Here is a 26,035-nt window from a genome sequence, read left to right as displayed (position 1 = left end):
TTATGAATGGAGTTTCAATTACAGTATCTTATTATATATGTTTTTATATTTAGAAAAATAAGTAACTGGGGGAGGGGCTAGGTGACTTACTCAGTTGAGCATCTGACTCTTGATTTGGGCTCAGGTCATGATTTCAGAGTCAGGAGATCAAGCCCCACACTGGGTTTTGCACTCAGCTGGGAGTCTGCTTAAGATCTTCTCCCTCTGCCCTTCCCTCTGTTCACAGGTGCACTTTCTGTCTTTCTCTAATATAAGTAAAAATAAATTAAAAAAAGAAAAAGAAGTAACTGGATCTAGATGGAATCAGAAATTTTACATTATTTGGACAGAAATATCTTATTTTTAAAAATCTATTTTATTAATTAAAATCATGAAAAACTTTGTTTTATAACCAGGTATATATCCTACTTTATATATTTTTGAATATCTTAACCATCTTTGAGCTAAATTCCTATGCACCTTATGATGTTGATTGAAACAATTCTCTTTTGGAATTTACATAATTATGTCTTTATTTTTAGAAAGACAACATAAAAAGTGATTCATGAGCTTTTTTTATATTTTAATTTACTAACATGAGAATGTTGAAAGTTAAAAAGATTTATTTGGCAGCTATTTTACTAATGCCAAGTAGATAAACCTCTAATTTTTCAGGTAGTTTAAGGACCAGCTCCACAACCATATGATATGAATCATATTAGAATGCTAATAGATTTCTGCTGCTTTTCCTTCCAAATGTATCATGAAACAAAAATTCAGTTTATGGTAGAGCAGTAATAACTTATCTGAAATTCCAGGGCAATATAACTTTTTTTCTTTCCATTTTTAATTCTAGGAATATAGTGATTCAAAAATAGCCATGTGTTTGGAGAGTAGAAATTCCAAAACAAATACTTTATAAAAAGAATTACATGCTTCTCAATTTACTATGTGTCAAGAAACATCTGTAGAGGTGATTATTTCCCTTGTAATAAGCCTAGTAGGGGCAATTGCAGAACTTTAAATATCTAAGTGGTAATCATTAAGGTTTACATGTAGGATATGACTCAAATTGCCAGTCTGCTCTAGACAGCTACTGAGAGCCCTAATTCCTTATTAGGAAATTCATCTTTCCTGAGTTAATATAAGATGAGATAGTTAAATCTGGGAAAGCTGCCAGTTGTTATTGCCATATTATTATTTTTTGTATTTGAAAGTACTACTGAAGCAGACTTTTGCCGTCACCAAGGCTGAGGATGAGTGGGTTTTTTTTAGGTGTTTATGGTCAGTATTGAATCGTTCACATTTACCTGCTGCCATTTTAGTCATGCTTTAGCTAATTGACAAGTAAGACAGCTGGGATTGAATATTTAGTTATAACTCTCTGGAGAAAGCATTGTGCATGTTTTATAACTTCAGTTATACGTTTGCTCTGCCACAAAAATTGTGCATGATTATACTTGCCTGCCTAATAAGAAGGCTCTACCTCTAAGCATTTGAGAAAAACAAAACAAAACAAAAATCACCCAGAAATTGTATGGGCTTCAAAATGGGAGATTGGGGGAAAAGGCTGATTGAACTGAGAACATGGCAAAATGACCTGAGCCAACTGGAATATTAGCAACTAGGAAATTCTTGGGGTAAATATTAGAATTTGTATAGAGGACAATGCAGGCTAGAAGTCTTCTCAACACAGCTTGGATACCAGGAGGGTTGTTATATCGAAATGTAATTTGAAACATCATTAAATTACATTTGAAACGAAAGGTCAATTTTAAGCAAACATATCAACATTTATTATCAAGCAGGTATAAAAGAAAAAAAAAAAAGAAAGAAACCGAACAGTTGCACAACATCCTCAGCTTTTAGTCACTGTGAAAGCTTTATGCATATAAGTTTCACATCTTGGGGATTCAGTAGCTTTCTGATGACAAGACCAAACAATCTCAATTCAGAGTTAGCATGTGGACATAAGGCTAACAAGGAACTAGGATAGTGTCTCAGTGTATCATTTATTTTGTAAGCTCTCGCAAACCAATAGGTTTGTAATATACAAAAAAGAATGAATTATAAGAAAAAAATTTAAAATACAAGTCCTTGATGGCTTTTGTTGTTATCTTTGTTTTGATATTAGATTTGAAGATTAAAGATGAGGGACACCGAGGTGGCTCAGTGGTTGAACATCTGCCTTTGGCCCAGGTTGTGATCCCGGAGTCCTGGGATAGAGTCCTGCATCGGGCTCCCTGGAGGCAGCCTGCTTCTCCCTCTGCCTGTGTCTCTTCTCTCTCTCTGTGTCTCCCATGAATAAATAAATAAAATCTTTTAAAAAGTAAAGCCTAAAGATGAAATTATCCTGAAAAATCTCTACTTTGAACTTCTGAACAGTATCAAACGTTCACCCAACCCACCACTGTATTAAACTTTATGTAGAACTGATCTAGAAGATCTAGAGCCTTGTTTCAAGTGTAGCTAGGCTATTAGGCCAAATTATTATGCTCTGTTCGTGTAATAAGGGAGACACTACGATTTTTCTAACCATCTATTATCCTGAGCACTCTTTATTTTGCCAAAAAATGTGTTTAATAGTTCTTATGCTAATTTAGAGCATAGAGATTTGAAAACAATATTTGAAATCCCTAAGTAATCTCTTCTAGAGAGTTGAGTCTTGATTAATGTACTTTATTTTTTTTAAAGATTTTATTTATTCATAGAGACAGAGAGAGAGAGAGAGAGTGAGGCAGAGATACAGGCAGAGGGAGAAGCAGGCACCACACAGAGAGCCTGACGTGGGACTCGATCCCAGGTCTCCAGGATCACATCCTGGGCTACAGGCGGCGCTAAACCTCTGTGACTATCATAAATAAATAAAAATTTTAAAAAAATTAAAAAAAATAAAAATAAAAGACATGCTTGTTACAGATTAATGTACTTTAACACTAACTGTTCCTAAGTGTAATTTAAAGTTTACTTACACATCTTACACACACATACACACAACAATGTTTATTCTAAAGTATTTCAACAAAAATTCCAAAATGTATTTTTTTAAGAACAGTAACAACAACAAAAGGTCAAAACCAAAATAATTACTTGAGTCGAGTTTAAAGAAAGACTTCCTTCACATAGGTGATCAAATGATATAAAATCTCTAGGAAACATAAGACTATATATCTCCCTTGCATTAAATAAAGTTGTATCTCGAAGCACATTTGCCTTTGTCCATCATCTGCACATTTCCAGCGTAGATCCTACATGGGAAAGTTCTGTGTCCAAAATTGTTTTACCAATACAGAAACAAATACTGGAGCAGATGCAAAAGAAGAGATCTATAGATGGAACAGGTCTAAGAGTATCTTTCAACCAGACCTTCTAAACCTGGACTTGTTGTTCAAATGTCTCCTGGCTTCTAGTCTTCTAGTATTTTTCATAAAACCATTTTTTCCCTGAGAATTCTTGTACTCGATGGATTTTTGTCTTCTCTTATAGTCATTTCTCACCACTGGGAAATAACTTCTTGCAGTAAACAAAATCACTACACCCAGCTGTAGCCTATTCTACCCAAAAGTTCTTTAGAACTATAGAAATGTTACATTGATTCCATATTTTAGAAAACTAAAAAAAAAAAATACTTTTTTGGCTGGCTACAGGTAATGACAAATTAAATTCCTACATTCTTGACCATATGCTTACTATTTTGAGTATTAAATATTTTCTTTAGAAACTCTTTCCTTTGACAAATGTCCTTTACTGCAGGCTTAATTTTAATAATAGATCCTCTAAAAGCTACAGATAGACTGTTTTTACTTCAGGAGTTTTATATATTTTAAAAATTTAACACTTGATACTAAATTGATGGTTAAGAAATAAATTTAAGTTCAGAATTGATGTTCCACTTGCAGAATGGGTAATGTGCCCTATAATCTTAGGTTGATTGAAATCAAGAGAATGATAGAGAATATTTGCTTGGCAAATACTGTTTTAAAGCATGAAAAGTTACATACTAAAAATAAATGCATTTGGCATCCACTTTTCTTCATGATGATTCATTAAGTCAAAAGCTTTCATTTTTACTAATATAAATTTCAGCTGAGTGTTAAAATTATGTATTAGAGTTGGTGCCACCATTTTCTTGAACTTTCTTGTAACATCACAATACGGTTGCTTATTAGTTAATATTCTGTACAGTTTCATACCTTGTGTGACTACATTGCACATAGTAAAGATTATTTTAACTTTATATTTGATGATTCTCTTCTGTGTGTTTATTGCTAAAGAAATTTGTGATGATCTAAATCAATTTTAATAGAACATTTACATGATAACTCATGACATCATCATATACTTTAACTTCAAACAAACTTTTTGCCACAACAATGTGACATAGAGCATTTTTATTATTAATAGAATAAGCTGAGTATGCATTTTACATAAAGAAGCCAAAGCAGTAAATATATTTTTATAAAGACATCTTTAATCAAGACATAAAACTTGACCTCAGGATGCCACCAATTATCCATTGTGACTGAAATGTAATGAGTTAGCATAATTTATAAAATCTGCTAATTGCCCTTCATGGTCATGGATATTAATTTAACTTTTAATATAAATAAGTCATGGAGCCTGTTAAACATTTAATGTGGAAAAATTAGGCATTTTTGAGACATAATGAGATCTTATTATTGTGTTATGCTATTGCTAGCTTATAGTCTCTCCAGAAGTGCTTTTCATCTGCATCTGTTTTGTTTTCAATGAGCAAATACCTACTGAATACCTACGAGGTGTCAGACTCTGCTCTCTCATGGAGCTTACATGCTAACAACTTAAACAGTAAACAAACAGGTAAATACATAACCTACTTTAGGTAGTGGTAACTGCTGTGCAAACAAGTAGAGAAGGAGAACAATAAATGTTGACAGTGGGGTTGTGGGACATAACAAGTTTACACAGGGTGAGAAGTAGTATTTGATCAGAGATACGAACCAAGTAGAACAGGGAAGAGGAAGGTAATTCTAAACATGATCATTTAAGAATGAGAGAGAGATTTGTTGCAGCTCTTTGGTGATTTGTATCATGCTTATAAAGAACATGATTGCTATCTCTAACTCTTAGCATGCTGATAAGGTGATAGTTGTTTAGAAAGAATGGTAGTGATTTATTGAGATTCCGTTTCTGAGAGCTACTTGTGAAGGTAATCAGTGATAAGTTCCATATCAGTATTCCAGGCTTTTGCAATTTTATCATGGACTGTGACAACATATTTGCATAGAAATTATCCTGCAGTGTTGTATATAAATAATCCAAGTCATATCAATTGAAAAGCATCATCCTAAAAGAGATTTTGGAGAACTTTATTTTCAAGGAGAATTCTGGGATTTCTGTCTTAATGTCCTCACTATCGATTGATTTTAAGTAGAACATAAGATCAGTTGTTTGAGAAGGGTATGTCATAATACCACTCATATCAGTAGATTCTATCTCCTTTTACCTCCTCTTTGTTCATTCATTCAACATGTAATGGATTTCACGTGGTCTGCCAAATTGCCACACCCTTACAAAGAAAATAAAGTACCTCCTTTTCCCAACAATCCAATTTCTGTCAGTGTTGCTATAATATTCTCAATCACTCAGCTGGAAATCTTGGTGAAATCTTCTGTTCTTCCATGGCCAAATCCAAATCTAGTTCAGTCACCAACTCCTGTCCACTCATGTTTTGTTTTCTCAAGGATTAAGCTCAGGCACACCTGGGTGGCTTAGTTGGTTGGGTATCCAGCTCTTAATTCCGCTCAGGTCATGGTCTCAGGGTCCTGGGATGGAGTCCTGCATGGGCTCTGTGCTGCAGGGAGTCTGCTTGAGGTTCTTTCCTTCTGCCCCTCGCCCCATTCGTGCTTGTGTGTTTTCTCTCTCTCTCTCAAATAAATAAATCTTTAAAAAAAAAAAGAGAGAGAGAGAGAGAATCCAGGCACCTGGGTAGCTCAATTGGTTAAGGGTCTCCTTTTGGCTTAAATCATGATCTCGGGGTTCTGGACTCAAGCCCTGCATCGGGCTCCCTGCTCAGTAGGGAGTCCCGCCCACCCCGCCCCTTTCTCACCCACCATCCCTCCTGCTCTCTCTCACACATTCTGTCAAATAAATAAATAATAAATAAAATATTTTTTAAAAAATTAAGGTCAGGCTAGAATCTGATCTTAAAGCAGATATTCAAAGCTTTTTTTGGGCCCAGTACCATAGAGGATGTTACACACTCCTCTCAGCAGTAGTGGCTTATACTCAGAGATGGTGAGCCATAGATATTATATGTAAAATAACCAGGTAACCAAATCTCCTTTGGGGGCACGCTCTCTTGTGTGTATACTCTTCTCCCTTCTAGCTGCTTATTACTAGCATAGCAGAGATATTACTTGGCACAGAATGAAGAAATCTAAGTAGATGTTGCAGCTCTGTTGTATGTTTATCCAAGTCAATTAATCTCTGAAATGCTTTAATCATTTATAGATTGAAATACTACTCTATTTATCATTTACAGTTCTTCTGTTAGATGCAGTGACAAATACTAAAAATATTTAAAATAAATAATATTCTACACACAGAAAGGGTAATAGTATTATTGTAGTTAATTAACACTGAGTAAATGAAACTTTAAATAATCTAATTTTAGTGCTCCAGACCTCACATTCTGTATTTTACACTAAAGAATTTGAATTAAAAATTAGTTCTCAAATGATATCCTCTCTCCCCACAAAACAGAATTGCCTGACTTGAAGCTGGAATCAATAAATATAAGTATTTAAAGTCAAATATAATGATAGTTACAAAATCAAGAAACATTGCAGATTGGAGAGGATCTTTATTTAACATGGTGATTTCTGTCGAATATAAACCCCATCTTTAGCAAATCACCTCTAAAATCAGTCTTCTTTAATGAATTGTTTCAAATATCTTTAATATTAACAAAATTAATAGCTGCCATGTTGATATCATTAAAAGAAGGTAATTTTCAGGTCAATGGATACTTTATTTTCAAAGTAATGAAAATTTTCGACATTCCTTCTGATTTTCCAAGAGTTAGCTATTAGATATTACCTTTATTTTTTATTTTTTTATTTTTTTAATAAATTAATTTTTTATTGGTGTTCAATTTACCAACATACAGAATAACACCCAGTGCTCATCCCGTCAAGTGTCCCCCTCAGTGCCCGTCACCCACTCATCCCATATTACCTTTAAAAGTGTTACTCATCACGAGTGCCTGGGTGTCTCATTGGTTAAGGATCCGACTCTTAATTTCAGCTCAAGTCATGATCTCAGGGGCCTGAGATCCAGACCCGTCAAGCTCCATGCTCATTGGGGAGTCTGCTTGGATTCTTTGCCTCTATCCACCCACCCTTGGCACAATGTGCCCTTTCTCTTTCTCTCTCTTTTTCTCAAATAAATAAATATTTTTTTTTTAAAAAAGTGTTACTCATCCAAGACTAGAAATCATTGTGTAAAAATTATTATGCAGAAAGGAGATGTAAAATCATTCTTTCTTTGCTGCAGTATGATTTCAATTAGTATATAATAAGAGTACATGGCTGAGCAATAAATGTTAATATTATCCCAGATAATATTACGAATTCTCAGTTGCATACTTCCTAAAACATAAAATAAACATACTACAAAATATATTTGTTTTTTATACTTACCTTCAAAAACAAAATTACTTCTCTTAGATTATAGAGGTGATTATTTGACAAAAGAAAGTTAGCTTTCATTCAAATAAGATACTTATACCACAGAGTTAACTAAATAAAATCCACTTTCCTGACATAGCAAATAACTCATAGTATCAGTCCAAAAAAGAAATATATTATAATGATAGACCCTTATTTTCTGAACTTTTATAAATTTCAGAATTATATATTTGCAATATGTTTGCAATATCTTTTAATACTATTTGCAATATATTTGCAATATATATTAATACTAAGAAAATCATTTAAGTCATCAATTAATCAGGAATGTAATTCAGCTAATATTTTTGAATACAAATCAATTATACAAATTAATTACAAATACAAATTTGTATTTGTATACAAATACAAATCAATTATAAGGCATTGTGCTAGGCTTTAAAGAATAAAATTTGCCTTAGGTAGGAAAATGAAGTTTGTCACAAATGAAGAATAACATTTATCCCTACTATCCCCTGATTTCCTAATATAATGGTGATGCTCTGTGATAAATGTTAATGGGCAACATAAAAATCTTTTCTATTTCTTGGACCTGTCTACAGAAAGTACTTACCTTCAGCTCCTTTTAATACAACCACCCCTTTAACAACACCCTAAAATGTGAAATCATGTACCATATGCATGTGTGTGCTTCCCCCCTTATCAGATTTGATTTTTTATTTTCCTCTGCTGTCATTTTTTTCCTAAAGCAATAAAAACTAATTTCTTATGAGGTTTGTAGCCTCTATATTTTACTTGACTTCAAAGTACATTATTAGGTAAAGAGTCACATAACATTTTCATTAAAAAATTGTCAAGAATAAATAATAGTTTAGTAAAATGGAAGTTTACTTCAAAGAAATATTTTCAGCAGGTTTTTATTGCAAGCAATTCTAGGGATAAGTTGGATTTGCTTAAGATGGCAACCTCTAAATATCCTTTTATCAGCTCAAAAGTCATGCACAATTTCATATGTAATTAGGGAATGGAAAGCATTCAAGAATACCTTTGGTTAATTGTGTGTGTGTGTTTTTTTTTTTTCTTTCCTATTGCTGGCTTAGTCTTCCCTATAATTCTACAGGCAATACAGCCCCAGATGTCTAAAAATGAATTTTTAGGAAATTTTAATTGATAGCCTTCAGGTATGGATAATTGAATTTACTAATCTATAGCACCGTGCCTGGCAAGTGTATAAATAGCCCCTAAAACTCTAGTTGGAGGAAGTAATTTTATAATTCAGTGAAAGTCCATTATAATACAATTTACTTTCCAAGTCTTTGACTATACTTCTTTCTTGATTCACACTTCTCTTTCGAGCCACTTGGAGGCACAGCAGTGTTGGGCAGTTGGCAGCAGGCATGTTTTTCTTCTGCTTAAGAGGCTTTTTTTTTTTTTTCTCCCACTTCCCTTTCCCCTGCAATCTCGGATATTGTCTGAGTTCAGTCTCTCAAAACGAGCTCCTGCTTCTCATTTCTCTCCTGAGTTGGATCAGGGCCTTGGCTTTCAGGAGTAAAAGTAGTAGCAACCTAGAGACACAAGAATGATAATAAAACCTTCTATGTCCTTCCTTACTCTATTTCCATTCTCATGGCCCCCAGTGGCTTACTTCTTATTTTCCACCCATTTCTGCTTCCCTAACACACACATCTATGCACACACACAAACACACATCATATTCCTCGAATGACATATTTAACTGGGTTGGGTGAGCTTAGAGTTCTTCTGCAATCTGAAAATATCTTCCAGGCTTTGTAACCCTCAATTTTCCACTATTACCCACTGACCTTGTCTTTCCTACAGGGTCTATACTATGTTTATAATGTATACTGTGTATAAGATATTAGGGGTGGTGGAAGGGGAGGTGGGCGGGGGGGGGTGACTGGATGACAGGCACTGAGGTGGGTACTTGACGGGATGAACACTGGGTGTTATTCTATATGTTGGCAAATTGAACACCAATAAAACATAAATTTATTTAAAAAATGAAGAAAATTATAAGGCAACCTCCTCACACTAATGAAACAGAAAAAAAAACCTGAAAAGTAGAAATCTATAATAAATTTTGTTCATTTGATCAAAAAAAAAGATATTTATGTATTGCACAGGGGAGAGGGATGGGTAGATAAAATGGCTAGGGACTTACAAATTTTTTCTGGGAAAGGAATTTCAGATATTTTTTCATGATTTTATGAGTAATAAAGGTTTTTTTAGAGGGACGGGAGGGGCAGAGGGAGAGAGAGAATCTTAGGAGATGGAGAGAATCTCCATGCCAAGCTTGGAGCCTGGTAGAGGCTCAGTCTCACAACCTTGAGATTATGACCCGAGCCTAAATCAAGAGTCAGTTGTTTAACCGACTGAGCCACTCAGGCACCCCAGTAATAAAGTATTTTTAAGAAAGCCCGGGAAAGGGCAGCCTGGGTGGCTCAGCAGTTTAGCGCCGCCTTCTGCCCAGGGCCTAACCCTGGAGACCCGGGATCCAGTCCCACATCAGGCTCCCTGCAGGGAGCCTGCTTCTTCCTCTGCCTGTGTCTCTGCCTCTCTCTCTCTCTCTCTTTCTCTGTGTCTCTCATGAATAAATAAATAAAATCTTTTAAAAATAAAAAAATAATAAAAAATAAAAAAGGATGCCCAGGAAATCTAAAAGTGATTCTGTATTTGTTTGTAAAATAGGAAATAAAGAAAGAGATTATAGCCCATTTTATAATGAAATCACATCAAATGGATGATGGCAACACAAACTGAGGCCGGCAGCCCCTCAGAATAAACTGTGAGCTGAGCAAGGCCAAAGAAAAAGAGTTTGGGCTGAGCAGGTCTATGAAGAAACACATCAGCAGGATGCTCATGCTCCCATCAGCATATACACAGGGACATATGGAATTGCCCTCCAGTAGGCTGCCCCCCCCCATTCCTCACTCATCCTTGCCCTGAGGAATCTGTAAGGATATCAGCAAAAATCCCCGGAGCTGAAAGTGTTCCATTCGAATGCTCCTTTAAAGAAGTGTTTTGAATTGTCAGGGCCAGTAAACCTAACTTGGAAGTGTAACTGTTATTCGCCTGCCCCCACCTCCCAGGAAGCATTGTTATACATGGCACCTATAACAGTTATATGTTTTCAACATAGTCTGAATAATGTATTTCAGGTGCCTAATTAATTTAAAAGACTTATAGATGGGCCAAATACATAATTATAATAGGCTACATTATTTCTATGGAAAAAAATTCTGCATGCCAAATAAACTTTTGGAACACATTCTTCATTATTCGAAGTCAGCCTGTAGCAATTCAAATCATGTGCCTAGAATTCTTATAACTTCATTAGTCCTGGTCCATCAAGACACAGCCTATGGAAGATATATTAGTCTGTTCTTTGGGACCAATTTTGTCAGGGAATTTCTTTGTATTATCATTGTAAAATGGACTTAAAAGTAATGCTCTGGCTTTTTAAGTCAGTTTGGGCAATGTGGCCTATGTCATGATACTTTTCAACATGAAGACATTTGGAGTGAACCATTTATTGCACCAGGTCATCTGGTAGTTTTAAGCTGCACTAGGTAAGCAAAAAATTAAATGACGAGGTCTGACCTTGTTTTATAGTTCTCAAAACATGAAACAATGTTGTACGTTTGCAAATCTATTCCTGATAATACTCATCAATTTTACTCGCAATAAGTATCACCTCTTCAAAAATAAAATTTTTCAGGTGACTTTAGGATAATAGCCTGCTAATATAAAATGAAGTATGCTTAGGTATTCATTGTTTAAATACCATTCCCATGTTCACTTTTAATATGTGAATGTGTTTCAGGCATACCTAGCGTGAGCAATTTGTTTTATGCTTTTAGAAATTAATAAGGGTGAATGCTTGGATTTTCCGAGAAAAAGAATTGTGGTATTATTAGCACTGCATTTTTACAAATTTACACTGGAACTTGAGAAAATAGTTTAAAAGAAAATAAACCAAAACCCAAGTGAAAAAAAATTTCCGAGAGAATTATGTGGATATTCTGGACAGTAGTTTCTTTCTTTGACCTTAGTAATTTTAGCTAGAAACCTTAAAGTGTTACAGTTGGTAAATCTTTAATTAAAGATTTCAAATCCATTTATAACTATTTGAATAGATTGAGGTTTTTTTCTCCCTTAAACTTATAGTGGTATAATCTCTGATTTAAACAAAAAAAAAATATGTTGAATTCAGGTCAGATTACTTTTTGGCCATAAATCTTTCTTTCTTATGTTATGTCAAATTTGTTGTGACATCCTGCTTTTTATAAAGAACATCTAAAGTTTAAGAGTTAGGTGAACCAAAGAAATTAACAAAAAATACCCTATTCCTGCACTAAATTAGCCATCTTGAAATATTATAGAAAATTTATATACACTTGAGTTTGTTTTCAACCCTGTGCCCATCCATTACATTTCTTGTTTGGAAAATTTAGGGTGATGCTTATATAGCACGTAGCACAATGTCAGACATGTACCAAGTATTCATTTCTTCTTCTCTAAGAGAACCTATAATCATAACTATAAGAACAACTCTAACATTTACTTTGAGACTAAGACTAACAATGAAAAATGAAACTCAATAATAATATCCCATCTGTGCAGTAGTAGGTGGAAGGAAATGATAAAAAGCCATTTTCAATAGAGCTGGAGAATATTATAAACCACTTACATTTATCTCTGTCATTTTCTCTGAGACAGCAATTATTCTCTCTAGTTTTGAATCTTCTAATGATCTGCAACTGCTTAATATATTTTGTTGACTCTTTTATTATTGCATTTCTTATACAAAATATGTGATACAACTAAAAGTTTGAAGAAAACACACAAAGATATTAAAGCGTGATAAAAAAAGATTGACTATACTCTCTAATATTATGAGTAAAATATGGAAGGGATACAGATTTTCATATACCTCAATGTTTCCAGCTATGGAAAAGCAATTAGCCAGATTAATTCATCTACAGTGAGTTACCATGGGTCTTATATGTGTGCTCCTATTTAAAATAGGCAAAGGAGAATTATTGGGGGAGGAACAGTTTTACTTGCTCACAATTTATATAATAGCCAGTATAGATCAAATGCATCCAGTGATTTGGTGCAGTACTCTAGCTGCCTGAAAATGAGATGGCCTCTAGATCATCAGAAACCAGAGATACAATTTTCCACCTAAAAAGGGGATGGAGCCTGATCTGGTAGACTGGATTAGATATGTCTGTCACCTATTTTGTGGCTGTGGATTTTAACAGAATCAATCAACTTTCCTGTGATTTATTTCTCTATTTTTGAGGTAAGCCAGGCAGAAACTATTTTTTAAAAAGGAACATAGCAACATAGCCTTATAATCATTTTCTACTGTCTATTCCTTGACTTCCCCACCACCCAAAAAAATAAGATAAAGTAAATTTGCAATTACTCGTGGGCATATCTTAGAGATATGGATAGGTCTTTTTCTTCTTCTAGTTTCTTATAGACTGCTTTGCTTAGTTATTTTACTACTTAACTACTTAATTAACAAAGACAATGTATGAAATCCATTGTCTCTTGATGTACTTATCTTCCTGGACAATTCAGAAAAAAAAAAAAAAACAGTATCCTAGGGAGATTACCCATTGCTTTATTTCTTATGGACTAGGGATAACTTGTGGTCTGTAATTATAAATACTTAATTAAATTAATTCAATTATATGATTACAAAAAAAGAAAAAAAAATCCCCCAGTTCTAAAGTGCACTTAGTAAACACTTTATATGGAAGTGTAGAATTGAAATCTAGCGGAGACCTTATTTGGTTCTACAAATAAGACCTTATTTGGATCTACACATACTATGATGGACTGAATGTTTGCCTCCTCCAAAAATCATATGTTGAAATCCTTTTTTTTAAGATTTAAAAAAATTTATTTTATTTATTTATTCATGAGAGACACACACACACACACACACACAGAGGCAGAGACATAGGCAGACTCCATGCAGGAACCCCGACATGGGACTCGATCCCGGATCCCTAGGATCAGGCCCTGGGCTGAAGGTGGCGCTAAACCGCTGAGCCACCTGGGCTGCCCACTGAGCCACCTGGGCTGCCCTCATATGTTGAAATCCTAACCTCCAATATGATGGTGTTAGAAACTGGGCAACCTTTGAGAAGTAGTTAGGTTATAAGGGTAAAGCTCTCATTAATAAGTAACTTTATAAGAAACATTAGAGAGATGATTTCTCTCTCAGCCATGTGAAGATACAAGGAGAAGGTGTCCACTTCCCCAGATACCCAATCTGCCAGCTTCTTGATCTTGGACTTAGTATTCAGTCCCCATCCCATCTTTGCTCTGAACCCAGTGTTGGATAATTTGTGAGAGCTTTGCTTTCTTCATTTGCAATATAAAGACTTTGAATCAAGCTCTGTCTAAAGAATTTTTCTTAAGTTGTCCCTTGATGTCAGGCTGAAAAGTTTGCTTGGGGTCATGTTGAGAACAGACGTGACTGCTTTGGACTAAGAAATTTGGTCTTCAGGCTATAGATTATGAAGTGTTCTTTAGTAACAGAATCGTTAGTTTCAAATTCTTCCTAGATCTCTTATTGCCAAATATGTGATTTGAGAAGGTATTATATCTTTTAACTTAATTGTTTTATTTTGTAAAAATAAATGGATAGCTTTTCACAGTTAAATGAAGTAACTCAGAGTTTTTAAAATATAATAGTAAGCAAGAGCCACTGAGTTTTTTGGAGAAGAGTACAGTGGCTAAGGCATTGGCAGTAGCAGTGCTCTGCTTGACGGAATGACTGGTGTAGATATAAGGCAGCAAATGCAGGTATCACTAACAAGTGACGAAACAAAAACTCCAGACAAGAAATAACAACACAATCAAAAACTTTAACTATGGCATATAACATAGCAGATTTATTCAGTTATTTTAATAGTAGATAGCATTTACTGAATACTTTATCATGTGGAATTTAAAATGTTAACTTAAATACCTGAAATCAGGGACGCCTGCGTGGCCCAGTGGTTGAACGCCTGTCTTTGGCTCAGTGTGATCCAGGATTCCTGGGATCGAGTCCCACATTGTGCTCCTTGCATGGAGCCCCCTTCTCCTCCCTCTGCCCATGTCTCTGCCTCTCTTTCGGTGTCTCTCATAAATAAATAAATAAATAAATAAATAAATAAATAAATAAATAAATAAATAAAATCTGGAATAAATAAATAAATACTTGAAGTCAAGTAGTCTTGAGATCCAAGAGCTGTTTTTTAGCTCAGCCATTGCCCACTGCCTATTACTTAATTCTTCTCTAATTTAAAGTGCTAATTAAGGAAAAATGTGCCTTTAAGTGTGTGTGTGTGTGTGTGTGTGTGTGTACATACATTCCTCTCTCTCTTTCTTTATATATGTATATATATAAAACAGTTCTATACATACAGATTTAGCCATTGGGATCATGTAGAGTTGCAGATAACAGAAAACCACAATAGTTTTAGAAAATAAATATATGCTTTTTCTCATATAACAAGAAATCTAAAGGTATGTAGTTACTGATGTTGTTTTAGCTGCTCATTGAAGCCATCAGGGACCCAGGTTGTTTCTAACTTCTCCAATCTCCTAAGCATGTAGGATTTTTCCCTTGTGCTTGTCACTTTGTGGTCAGGATATGGCTGCTCCATCTCAGATATCTAATTCAGTGAAGAAAGAGATACCCTCCTTCTCTGTGAGTTCTCAATGGCTGGAACACAGCTGCTGGAAGCTGAAAGGGCAGTTAGGAAAGTGAGGAACTAGATCATATGACTGTTTCAGACCACTGTGACCTATGTGAAGACCTATTTCAGACCATGTGACCTAGGTCTGAAGCAGAGCATGTTTGGGTCTGAAACTAAGTCAGGGTTCTCAAAAAAAAAAAAAAAAAAAAGAATAGAGGAAAGAATACTGGGAAGGCAAGTAGCAGAATTCTCCATAACAAGAATAAATAAAATTGCCTTACTTGAAAGATGCTATGATAAATTGTGAAGACTAATAAAGTATTTGTGACATATGAGGCAAGAGAAGTCCTTCCAAAATAATTGTGATCATTGTGTCTTTCATTTTAATTAGTGGCAGAAATATTTGTTTACTTACTTACTTACTTACTTACTTACTTATTTATTTACTTATTTACTTTTTTTTTCTGGAAGGGATTTTTAAATAATTATCAGAAACTTCAGCAGGCTATTCCATGGGGGGAAAAACAGTCACTGAATGGACAGCCTTTATTTTTTTAAGATTTTATTTATTTATTCATGAGACACACAGAGAGAGGCAGAGACACAGGCAGAGGGAGAAACAGGCTCCAAGCAGGGAGCTTGATGTGGGGACTCGATCCCCGGTCTCCAGGATCAGGCCCTGGGCTGAAGGCGGAGCTAAACTGCTGAGCCACCCAGGCTGCCCCATAGACTGCCTTTTGTTGTTTCCTTACATAGGCTAACTTTGGAGAGGCTAATGTATATTTGTAGTCAAAGAATAGTTTAAACTGATCATTTATTTTCAGGGGCAAAAATCATCCTGGACTACAAAATGTGAGTTTATCCATGTTGCATTAGGTGAGTGATTCTAGCTTACTTTAGTGGACAGACTATATCTGTTGTTCTATAGTTAGCATTTGCTGGAGCTGCCAGAAATCATCTCATCACTTGGCATGTCCCACATATTAGACAGAAAGAAAAAGAGAAGAAAGCTGGGGTGCAGTTGCTGAAGGACCTATACACTTACAACTCTGCAGACATGACAGCTGAGAACACGCAGGCAGGATGCTTGCTCTGTGGCTGTAATGAATTAACAGCAAGGGTAGACATGATCCGTTGACTGGAAAAGACCAAGGGAGAAAGACAGAATTTCAGGATTTCTAATTATTAACTACTTCGGAGAGAGATGTCAGGAAGTCCAAGACACATGGAAATGGAGGATGTTTGGAGGTATAAATAATAGATAATTGTTGATAAGTGTGATGGTAGTTTTAAGTGAGTTTCCTATCAGACTGCTCTGCTTCTTTGACTAAGAAAATTGTTTTGAATTTGGAAAATTATATGTACAAGCATTCTGGATATAGTATTTATGTGTGCTCAAAAAGCAGTATGTTTTCCTTTGATGTCATTTGTTTTCTGCTATCATATGATATTGGGTGGAAGAAAGATAGACTGTGATTATTTAGTTAAATATATGAGAACCTGTGTTTGGAAGAATTTTGATAGTTCAGTTAAAAGCATTATTTCTTATGGCATCTTACTGAGGCTCTTTGAGCAGGTTATGAGGCAACTGAAACAATGGATTCAGAAACTTCAGAAATGTTGCAATATGTAGTTTGCAAATATATTAACTGCGTAAGAGGTGCTTATGCACACTCACAGAATGCTATTTTACATGGTCATAGTGGTACAAATACATTGATGAATTGTAATTTGGGGATTCAAAAGGACTTGAAGAAACTATGATTTATGTGACTATTATAGATTTCCTAATCTATCTTTAATTTTTTGTCTTGGTTCAATTACCTAATAGGTTTGAAAAGATAAACATTTCAGGAATTCTTATTTATATTTTTATAGGTATTTTGATTTCTTTTAAGTATAAAATAAGAAGGGCCTCAGATAAATCATTATTTAGCATCACTGGGGCACCTGAGTGGCTCAGTCAGTTAAGCATCCAACTCTTGGTTTCAGCTCACGTTTTGATCTCAGGGTCATGAGTTCGAGCCCTGCATGGGTTCCATGCTGGGCATGGAGTCTACTTAAATAAAAAATAAAATGAGATAATAATGTAGAATAATTATTTTTTAAAATGAAATTAATCTTTGATAGATCCACAGAGTAAGTTTTCTTACCTATAGCCCAGTTTATTTTTCATTAGGTTATAATGGCAAATAGGCTTAAAATTATTTCTATAATAATAACAACAATAATAATTTTTAAAACTATAATAATAAAAGAAAAAAATCTCAATTTTTTCAAAACTTGTCCCAAGTTAAAAATATCTGCACATAGAAATTTACTTTGATTTATTATATAAAGGGAGAAAGCATTAATATTTGTGTAGGCTTTTTTTTTAACTTTTCATATCACCCTACTTTATCTAAATCCATAGTGACTGAATAAGTTAAAAGTCTTCTCAAACCTTTAATACATACAGAATGAAATAAGCCAGTCACCAAAGGGCAAGTCTTACATGATTCCTCTTATATGATATACCTATAGTAGTCAAATTCATAGAGAAAGAAAGTAGAATGGTGTCCGCCAGAGGGTGGGAGGGAAAGGGACAATGGAGGTGAAGGGGAGTAGTCTTTTTTTAGCCATGCAATGAGATGTACTATATGACACATATCTTTTGCCATAATATAGACTTCATTCTAAATGAAAAATAATTTAAAGAATGCATTATAAAACACTGAGCACAGACCTGACAATTATCTCAGTAAATGTTATATTTTATTATTATAGAGGTAAGGTTTAAAGGGGTTCATGAGGGGCTCCTGGGTGGCGCAGTTGGTTGAGCACCCAACTCATGGTTTCAGCTCAGGTAGAGAGATCAAGCCCCCACTTCAGGCTCTGTGCTCAGTGTGGAGTCTGCTTACGATTTTCTCTCCCTCCCCCCCGCCCTATGTTCTCTCTCTCTCTCTCTCTCTCTCTCTCTCTCGTAAATAAATAAATCTTTAAATGAGTTCATGACTATATTTAAGACAGAGTCAAATTACCTACTTAAAATATTTTCCAACATCCTTCATTAAGAAACTTTATCATTCTAGGAGGAATTGTTGATAAGGATCTTCGTCACTACCTCAACTTACGATTTCAGAAGGGTTCTGTGGACCACGAACTTCAGCAAATCATCCGTGACAACCTCTACCTCCGCACAGTGCCATGTGAGTACAATTGTTATTGTCTTTCTATGTTAACAAATAAATGTTCAACTATGTATTTGTTATTTAAAAGAAAAGTTAAATTGCATTGATTTTTTTATGGTGGACTTTTGGGACAAAATTGATTTGAGATATGGAATTTTTAAATGAAAAAGCGTGTAACTGCCATTGTGTGGTTTACGATGACATTGGCCAGAAAAGACTTGTGATTTTCAAGCTGCAAAACTTATCTTACTTTTTAAATTAGTATTAAGAAATATTAATTCTAGTCCAGAATGTTGATTTAGAATGAATCATACGTGGGTTAGAACTCCATACTGGGAGACAGGGGAATGCAAATTAAATCTATTAGCTGAAACAGCTATTTTGTAAATAGAATCTACACTGTAACTCCCAACCTCATCTCTGGTTTGCAGCAGGGGAGCCTCACGAGTGCAAAGAAACTTATGGATTGAAGAGTAAAGATAAGTGTTCTGTTAGTCTTAGAAAGAGATAATATTGAGTGTTGGATACAAATTTCTTATATGCAACCTATAGAAGTCCACAAACCAACAATCCCTAATTATGAGATAATAATAATCCTTCAAAAGAGAGGATTTGGTCAAATGATAAAATTCATACATCAACATTTTTAGTACCTGTTTTCATTTTATTTAATAATCTTCTATTAACTTTAGGGCAACTTAAAGACTTCTCAAGTCAGGTCCTAGATCCTGAATAGATATCAAAATATTTTTCCTTCAAGTTTTATGACCCCCAGAGACTCTACAGTCTTTCCAGAAACTCTGTGGGTGTTATGTGTATTCCTTTTGTTTTAGTGCTGCTCTGAATTTTAATAAACTCAAAGCTATGGGCTCTGAAAAGTCGCTATTAAAAAAATAAAAACTGGCTAGGATAAATAAAACAGACAAACCACACACATACATACATACGCATACTTGCAGGGAGAAGGTATTGAACTACCAGAACTATGTAAAAAGTAGAGATCATGGATGATTATACCAAAATGTTGAAAATACAGAGAGAAGTGAAATGGAAGGTCAGTACCGAGGCCTTTTCACCTGTGCACATCCTAGGAGGGGTAGACTTTCACCATTGTTATGTTCATCAAAATAAAAATGCCAGGGCACCACTATCACATATTCTTAAATGACAATGCTTACTGATTGACATCTTGTCAGTCCAAATGTTACCTCTGTGAGTTTGTGTTAGTGAAGAGAATAGAATTTTGTGCTCTTGCTTTAAAACTAGAAGTTGAGAAAAGTGCATTCTTAAACTTGTAAGTTTGACATTAGAGTGATGGCCAGAAGAAGATGGATTAAAGTAAGTGACTGAACTATTTATAAGGTAACGGGTGGACGCATTTTCAAAGCTGTGATGTTGTCAGTGCAGCCATGTGCATTTATCTTTTGTGACATGAAAGAAAGGAGATCTGAAATACTGAATAAAGAATCCAGGCACTTTATTATGTTTAAAAGCTGAGGGAAATAGATAAGAGGCTGACATTCAGGAATACTTGTAGTCCTTGCTAAGGCGATGACATAAATAAGAAATCTTAATTAAATATGAAGATAATAGGAGTAAATTTTGCATTAGTTAATTAACTTCTTAAATAAGTCATCTCTCCTTAGAGTACCAAAGAAATGAAGGAAAAATAAATATAAGGGTAAAATAACTAGGCTTATGCGAGTAAACATAAAGAGTTTTGTGATATGATTTCAGTACAAGGTCATAAATTCAATTAGAAGTCCTTGAATAGCTCCTATAAAGGAGATGATTAGAAATTCAATGAATCTGAATATTATAATCAATTATTCTTTGAATTTGTAGCCACCACTCTTAATAGCCAATTCCAGTAATACTATTCACTGTAACTGCATAAAAGTGAAGAAACATCTAAGATAAAAATGAGTCTGATTTATATTATCTATAATCACTTTTATGCTGATGAATTGGACCTGGACAATCCACCATCTTCACTTAGTATATCTTTTAATAAAATGTTCAGACATATTCAGAGTGCATAACAAAAATGCATCAGTTGTGTGAAAAACCCTGGCTTTTTTTAGAAACTTAGGTGTGTGTCCAGCATATCTATTGACCTTGAGTATGGAGTGACATTTGTTACATATTTTCTTGAGTCCAAAAGTTCTCATTGGTTTTCATGTCTCCAGCACTGTGAAAGGACAAGGTATTAGTAAGGCACATGTCACTGCTCTTACAAATGCATACATTAGTATATATACCTCTTGTGTAATCTGTTATGGCACCAGGAATAGGTTCTCAATGACTCCATGGAAAAAAATGAAGTCAACTTGTAAATATGTAAGGGTCGCTTAACTTTTTACAAGGAAAGACTGAACTGGGTAAGTCTGCTTGCTACCACCACAGTACTGCACCACCAATAACTACAACTGGGAGGAAAGGAGGAGTCTTGGAGCTAGATTTCCTTGGTGTCTAGTGAATAAGAGAGGGTTCTGGGTTGAGAGCTCCAGAGACACCATCACCTCACATACCCCTAGACACAGCCAAATTGAGTTGTGACCAACTCGGCTCCTGTATCCCTCTCTGAAGGAAATCTGGGTCCAACTGCTGGTTGATTTATAAGCTAAGTGGGAGAGGGAGGTGGTCAGTCCAGGTCTTTACTGAGCCTTAAATACAGATAATGTAAAATCCCATCAGTCTGTTCCCTGCCACATAAACAACAATTGACTGCATTTAGCCTTTTATTTTGCTTCCCCAGAACCACATCTCGGGGCCTAATTCTTCAAAAATATATTTTTGAAGCCATATCCTTAAGTGATGGAAGGCAGGACCTGGTCACAGAAATAGGATTGTTGGACATGTAATGAATATGAGTGTACACTCTCCTGCATATGCGCACAGAAGCTTCCATGATATCAGTTCTTCATTCTTTGAAACTGAATCAGGGAGAAAAGATCCTTATGAACTAAATCTTGATATTTTCCTTAAAACATAAGCCAGTCACGTAATTTATATCCATTAAAGGCCTCAATTTGTACCTAAATATGTGTCATTTAGTTGCTAGTTGCACAATTTATTGGAGGTAGGGAGTAAAAGTCTTAAGAGGATCCCAGTGTTCTAAAATGAGAGTTATTTTAAACATAAATACTGTAAATGAAATTTCCTACTATTAGATTTCAGGCTGAATAGGATTTTTCTGTAATGAAACATCAGGAGATATGAGTATATAATGACGAGACAAAACTGTTGTAATCTGCAATGTGCTCAAGAAAAAATACAGATAAAGGACTCAAAAGAGCTTAGAACATCCATGAAATGGAATTTCAGTTACCTTAATAGTACACAAAAGACAATTTCAGAAGCACTAAGCTAGCAGCATCTATTTAGAGATTAGACAAGTTTGTTTCATTGTAACATGCTAAGTATACAAAGTTAAGGCAGCCTGTATTGTTCTTTGGGTAATATAGATTCAAAAAAAGAAATATTAATAAAGGAATTTAATGGAATTTATACAGAAAAAAATGTTGGACTAATTTTAAAGTGTTTAAAAGTACAAATAGGGTATTTTGGTTTTAAAAATCTATTGAACATAATAAAGATTGCATATAGTTAACTTGAGTCTAATCAACCATGATTAAATTGACTATGCTTCTTAACTATGAGAAAAAGTAACTACTTTCATTTACTGATGAAATTTTGGTCTTTTCTATCCTTAATATTTATTAGAGGCACAAATTAGTTTTCAAGGCAGGTATGAGCACAGATATAAATTTTAGAAGCCTTTTCCCATTACCAGATGCCATGAAGAAGAACTTCAATGACCAATTTAGAAGTTTCAAAATGAAATGGAAGATAGTTAAAATTAAAGTTCTCTCCCAAGTTCATACTTTGTCATTTGGTGAGATGGTTTTATTGGGAAATATTTTAAATTTATTTGAAGCCAAAAGAAATACCAACATATACCAAGTAAAAGACAAAAATCAATAAAACCAAAGGTCTAAAACTATTCCATAAAAAAGTGAAAATGAAAAACATAGATTTAAGATATGAAAGAAATTACTTTTATGGAAGAGCTGATTGAGGTGTAACTCATAATGATGTTTCTACATATTTAAGCACTTTAAGTTAGTATAAACTAAGCCATGTTAAAAAGAAGCACTATCAAGAACAAAATTATAAAATTTTTAATATATATATTTTGAATTTTCTGTTTTGTTAAATTTTTCATGGAGAAGCACATAGAAGCAGGCCTTAATAGTCATGGGAACTGTTTCCTTCTAAGAAGAGCAGTTACCACCACTCCATAAGGTATAGCTATGCAAGAGATCAACATCCTGTTCTAATTAGATAGGGCTATGGTCAGAGAGGGCTATTGGAGAGAAGCTAAGGAACACATATTTATTAAAAAGTCTGAAATTTTTTTGAAAAGTCTTAAATTAGAGCAGAACTTTCTAGTATAGTGCATGGGAATTAAATAATTAAATTAAAATTAAATAATTTTAATTCTTAAGCACACACCAGTACTTTTAAAGCCTATAAAAAACATCTGTTAATATTAAACAAAGCAGTATGTTTTTGTGGGCATGAATGAATCTTTTTAATTACTTGTAATTTTCATCATTAAAGTATAGTAAGAAAAGAGTGACATCAGCCTGTGGGTTATACTACCAAAAAATACATATATTCTTCCAATGACATGAAATTCTGTTGTTGAAAGTGATCAAGAACATTCATTATTAAGTACACCTAATACCTTTAAGCAAAATAGGCCCATGTGCTGGAACAGTAGGTTGAATCCTGCAGGCACAGAACTAGAGATATCAGATCCAACTGAATTTTAAAGCAACGTATAGCAACAGATGTATATTATATATGTGTTTCAACCTTAGCCATATTACTTCAAATAAGAATCATCGATTTAGAAACTCTTTTTTAAAGTTGCTTTTAGAGTATGAATCATGTTCTTTTGCAATTATTTCTGAATCAAGTTGCCAGAGTTTTGTTCTTTGAAATGAATTTTATTTTTTTAAACAGCCTAATTTTATTTGGTGCTAAATGTCGAGAATAGGGTTATTAGAGAATACATATGGTTATTGGCGTTATGGACCAAAGGAGGAGGAAATCTATAAACAAATGAAGCTAAATTTCTTGAGAGATTTATAAACGGCCCTGGAAAGCTAGCTCAAAAGAAAAATTTCAATATGAGCTGTAGCAAATACTTGAAAGAATTCTTTCTATTCATTTACTCATTCAGATGTATGCCTGGGTGGTACATTTATTAAAAATGTGTTATTACTTTACAGAAAGCTGTGTTTACTCTCTGCCTGTTATCACTGAGAGTAGTAAGATCTAGTTTCATGTCATATACATGAAAGTACAGTACATTTTCCTTTTCTTTTTTGCATTGAACAAAATGAATGCATCTTTCCTGTATAGTAGCATTCATGGGGTTGGTTGAGAGAATATTCTACAGGAGAGAAATGGCTTCAAAATGTCACTTAAATGGGAAGTCAAGAAACATTAGAAGCGATTGTATCGATTTATCCATTTGATGGCATAGGACAGAGTGTTTGAATAAAGGCACGCACCTGGCACAAAAAAAGCAACAAACACCAACAGTGAACAACCTTACTGATCTTCCAAACCATAAAAAATTCCCTTTGCCCTCATTTGATCAACTTTTTGTGTATGTAGCTGTGACCCAATCTTTCCTCTTGATTTTTCTCTTCTGGTTTGTATTTCTTTCTTTCCTTTTTCCAAGAGGGTGGCTCCTCACAGGAAACCCGGGTTTGTGGACCACAGGTAAGTAGGCAGATGGGTTTCAGGGGCTCCAGCACCTGACCCAGGGAGGAATTGGAGAAGAGTGCTTGAAGCCTTTTTTTCTCACCCCCAGAAAAGCCAGTAATCACAGTCAGTGGAAAATAGCTCATCTTCCATGGAGCCCAGAATCTTCTCCCTGCAGACTTCAAAACTATGACCCAGATGGATATAAGGAAGTCAACATATCGCATGCCACTGCAGTGTTTGAATAGAAAGAATGGAGATTCTGTCAGGTTCAGATCTTCTTAAGTTTCCAAAGTCCACTGACCAGTGCATGGGCTTGGATGATTATGTAGCTGAAGGAAAGCAGTGGGCAGATGGCAAGGATAGGATACTGGTGTTCTTATGGGACGTTAAGGCTGTAAATTTGTAGTAGAACACTCAGTTTCTGATTCAAATGCATCTGTCCAAATGAACGAGAAAGGAATACTAATTGTGGTCACTGATATTCTAATGCCTGGTGCACAAGTCAGAGTTATCCACACTCTGTAGTTTCACGTTGTTAGAGCTTGGTGAGTAACAATAACTCTTGGCTTTACTTATTTGGCAATATGGTACTGGGGAAAGAAAACTCATTTAAGAATGAAGAGTGATTGCTTCTGGACTAGACTCTGCTACTAACTAAAGGACCTTGGAAAAAACCTTACCTTTTGGAGAAAGGAGAGAAGGAGTAGGGAATAAAAGAAATAACTCTTAAGATGGTCCTTTCTATTCTAAAATGCTGTAGTTTTCTGATTCTACTGGCTTGTTTTTCTTTATATAATCATTATTCAAATCAGTTCATCAAATTGGTTTAAATTATTCTGAGTCTGGAATGCCCTTGATATTGAGCAGGTGTAAACAGCTTATGGAAACTGAAGATATATCAAATACAGCAGACACTTCAGGGAAAAATAAAGAGCTGGGTTTAAATTAAGTGCAGTTCTGGATAAAACCAGCCATGCGTGTACTTTCAGATTTTTCTATGAATGTCAAGTTAAGGATGCCATCATAAGTCTGATGTTCCTTGAAATCTGCCTTCACTATGCATGAAACTCTGAAATATGGTCCAGTTTTAGTAAGTGGATGGGAAAATAAACATAATGAGAAATACAAAGCTTTTAAAATTGCTCTCCTCCTTTGGAATATGTAATGAGTTGAGAAGTGACATAAAGACTTCTGAAGCATGAGGTGTATTATTGTGAAAATGTGATTGTAATTTTATGATAAGATGTTTAACATGAAATATAGTATCTTCTAATGTTAAACTTTAATAAATGTCACTTATGCAAGTGAATGATGCTGGGTCGATGCCCAAATAGATCTAGCTAACAGGAGGCTAAATCAGTACTCAGTGCATCCTTACAGCACAGTTGAGAAATTTAGGAGAGTCAGTAGAGTTTCTCACCCATGGTAATTAGAAGATAAAAGTGAGGTAGGATTGATAATTGATTCAATTAAAAATGCCCATAGAGGGACACCTGGGAGGCTCAGCAGTTGAGTGTCTACCTTCGGCTCAGGGCGTGATCTCAGAGTTCCAGGATCGAGTCCTACATTGGCTCCCTGTAGGGAACTGCTTCTCCCTTTGCCTCTGTCTCTGCCTCTGCCTCTGTCTCTGTCTCTCATAAATAAATAAATGATATCTTAGAAAAAAAAAAGCCCATAGAGCCTACCTTTGGTAGGCAAG

At 34.7% G+C, this 26,035-nt stretch overlaps 1 protein-coding gene across 1 annotated transcript in view; it reads left to right on the top strand.

The window, feature by feature from the left end:
• Positions 1 to 26,035, top strand: part of MAGI2 (membrane associated guanylate kinase, WW and PDZ domain containing 2) — a 1,298,069-nt gene that overhangs the window by 349,156 nt on the left and 922,878 nt on the right. The window contains 1 exon segment of the mRNA XM_055301214.1: positions 18,451 to 18,567. Within this exon segment, the coding sequence (XP_055157189.1) occupies positions 18,451 to 18,567 (117 nt within the window).

Source organism: Nyctereutes procyonoides, unplaced genomic scaffold, assembly GCF_905146905.1.
Source record: "Nyctereutes procyonoides isolate TBG_1078 unplaced genomic scaffold, NYPRO_anot_genome, whole genome shotgun sequence".
Taxonomy (NCBI): Eukaryota; Metazoa; Chordata; class Mammalia; order Carnivora; family Canidae; genus Nyctereutes; species Nyctereutes procyonoides.
The sequence above is the reverse complement of the archived record's forward strand: the minus strand, read 5'-3'. Positions and strand labels throughout refer to the sequence as shown.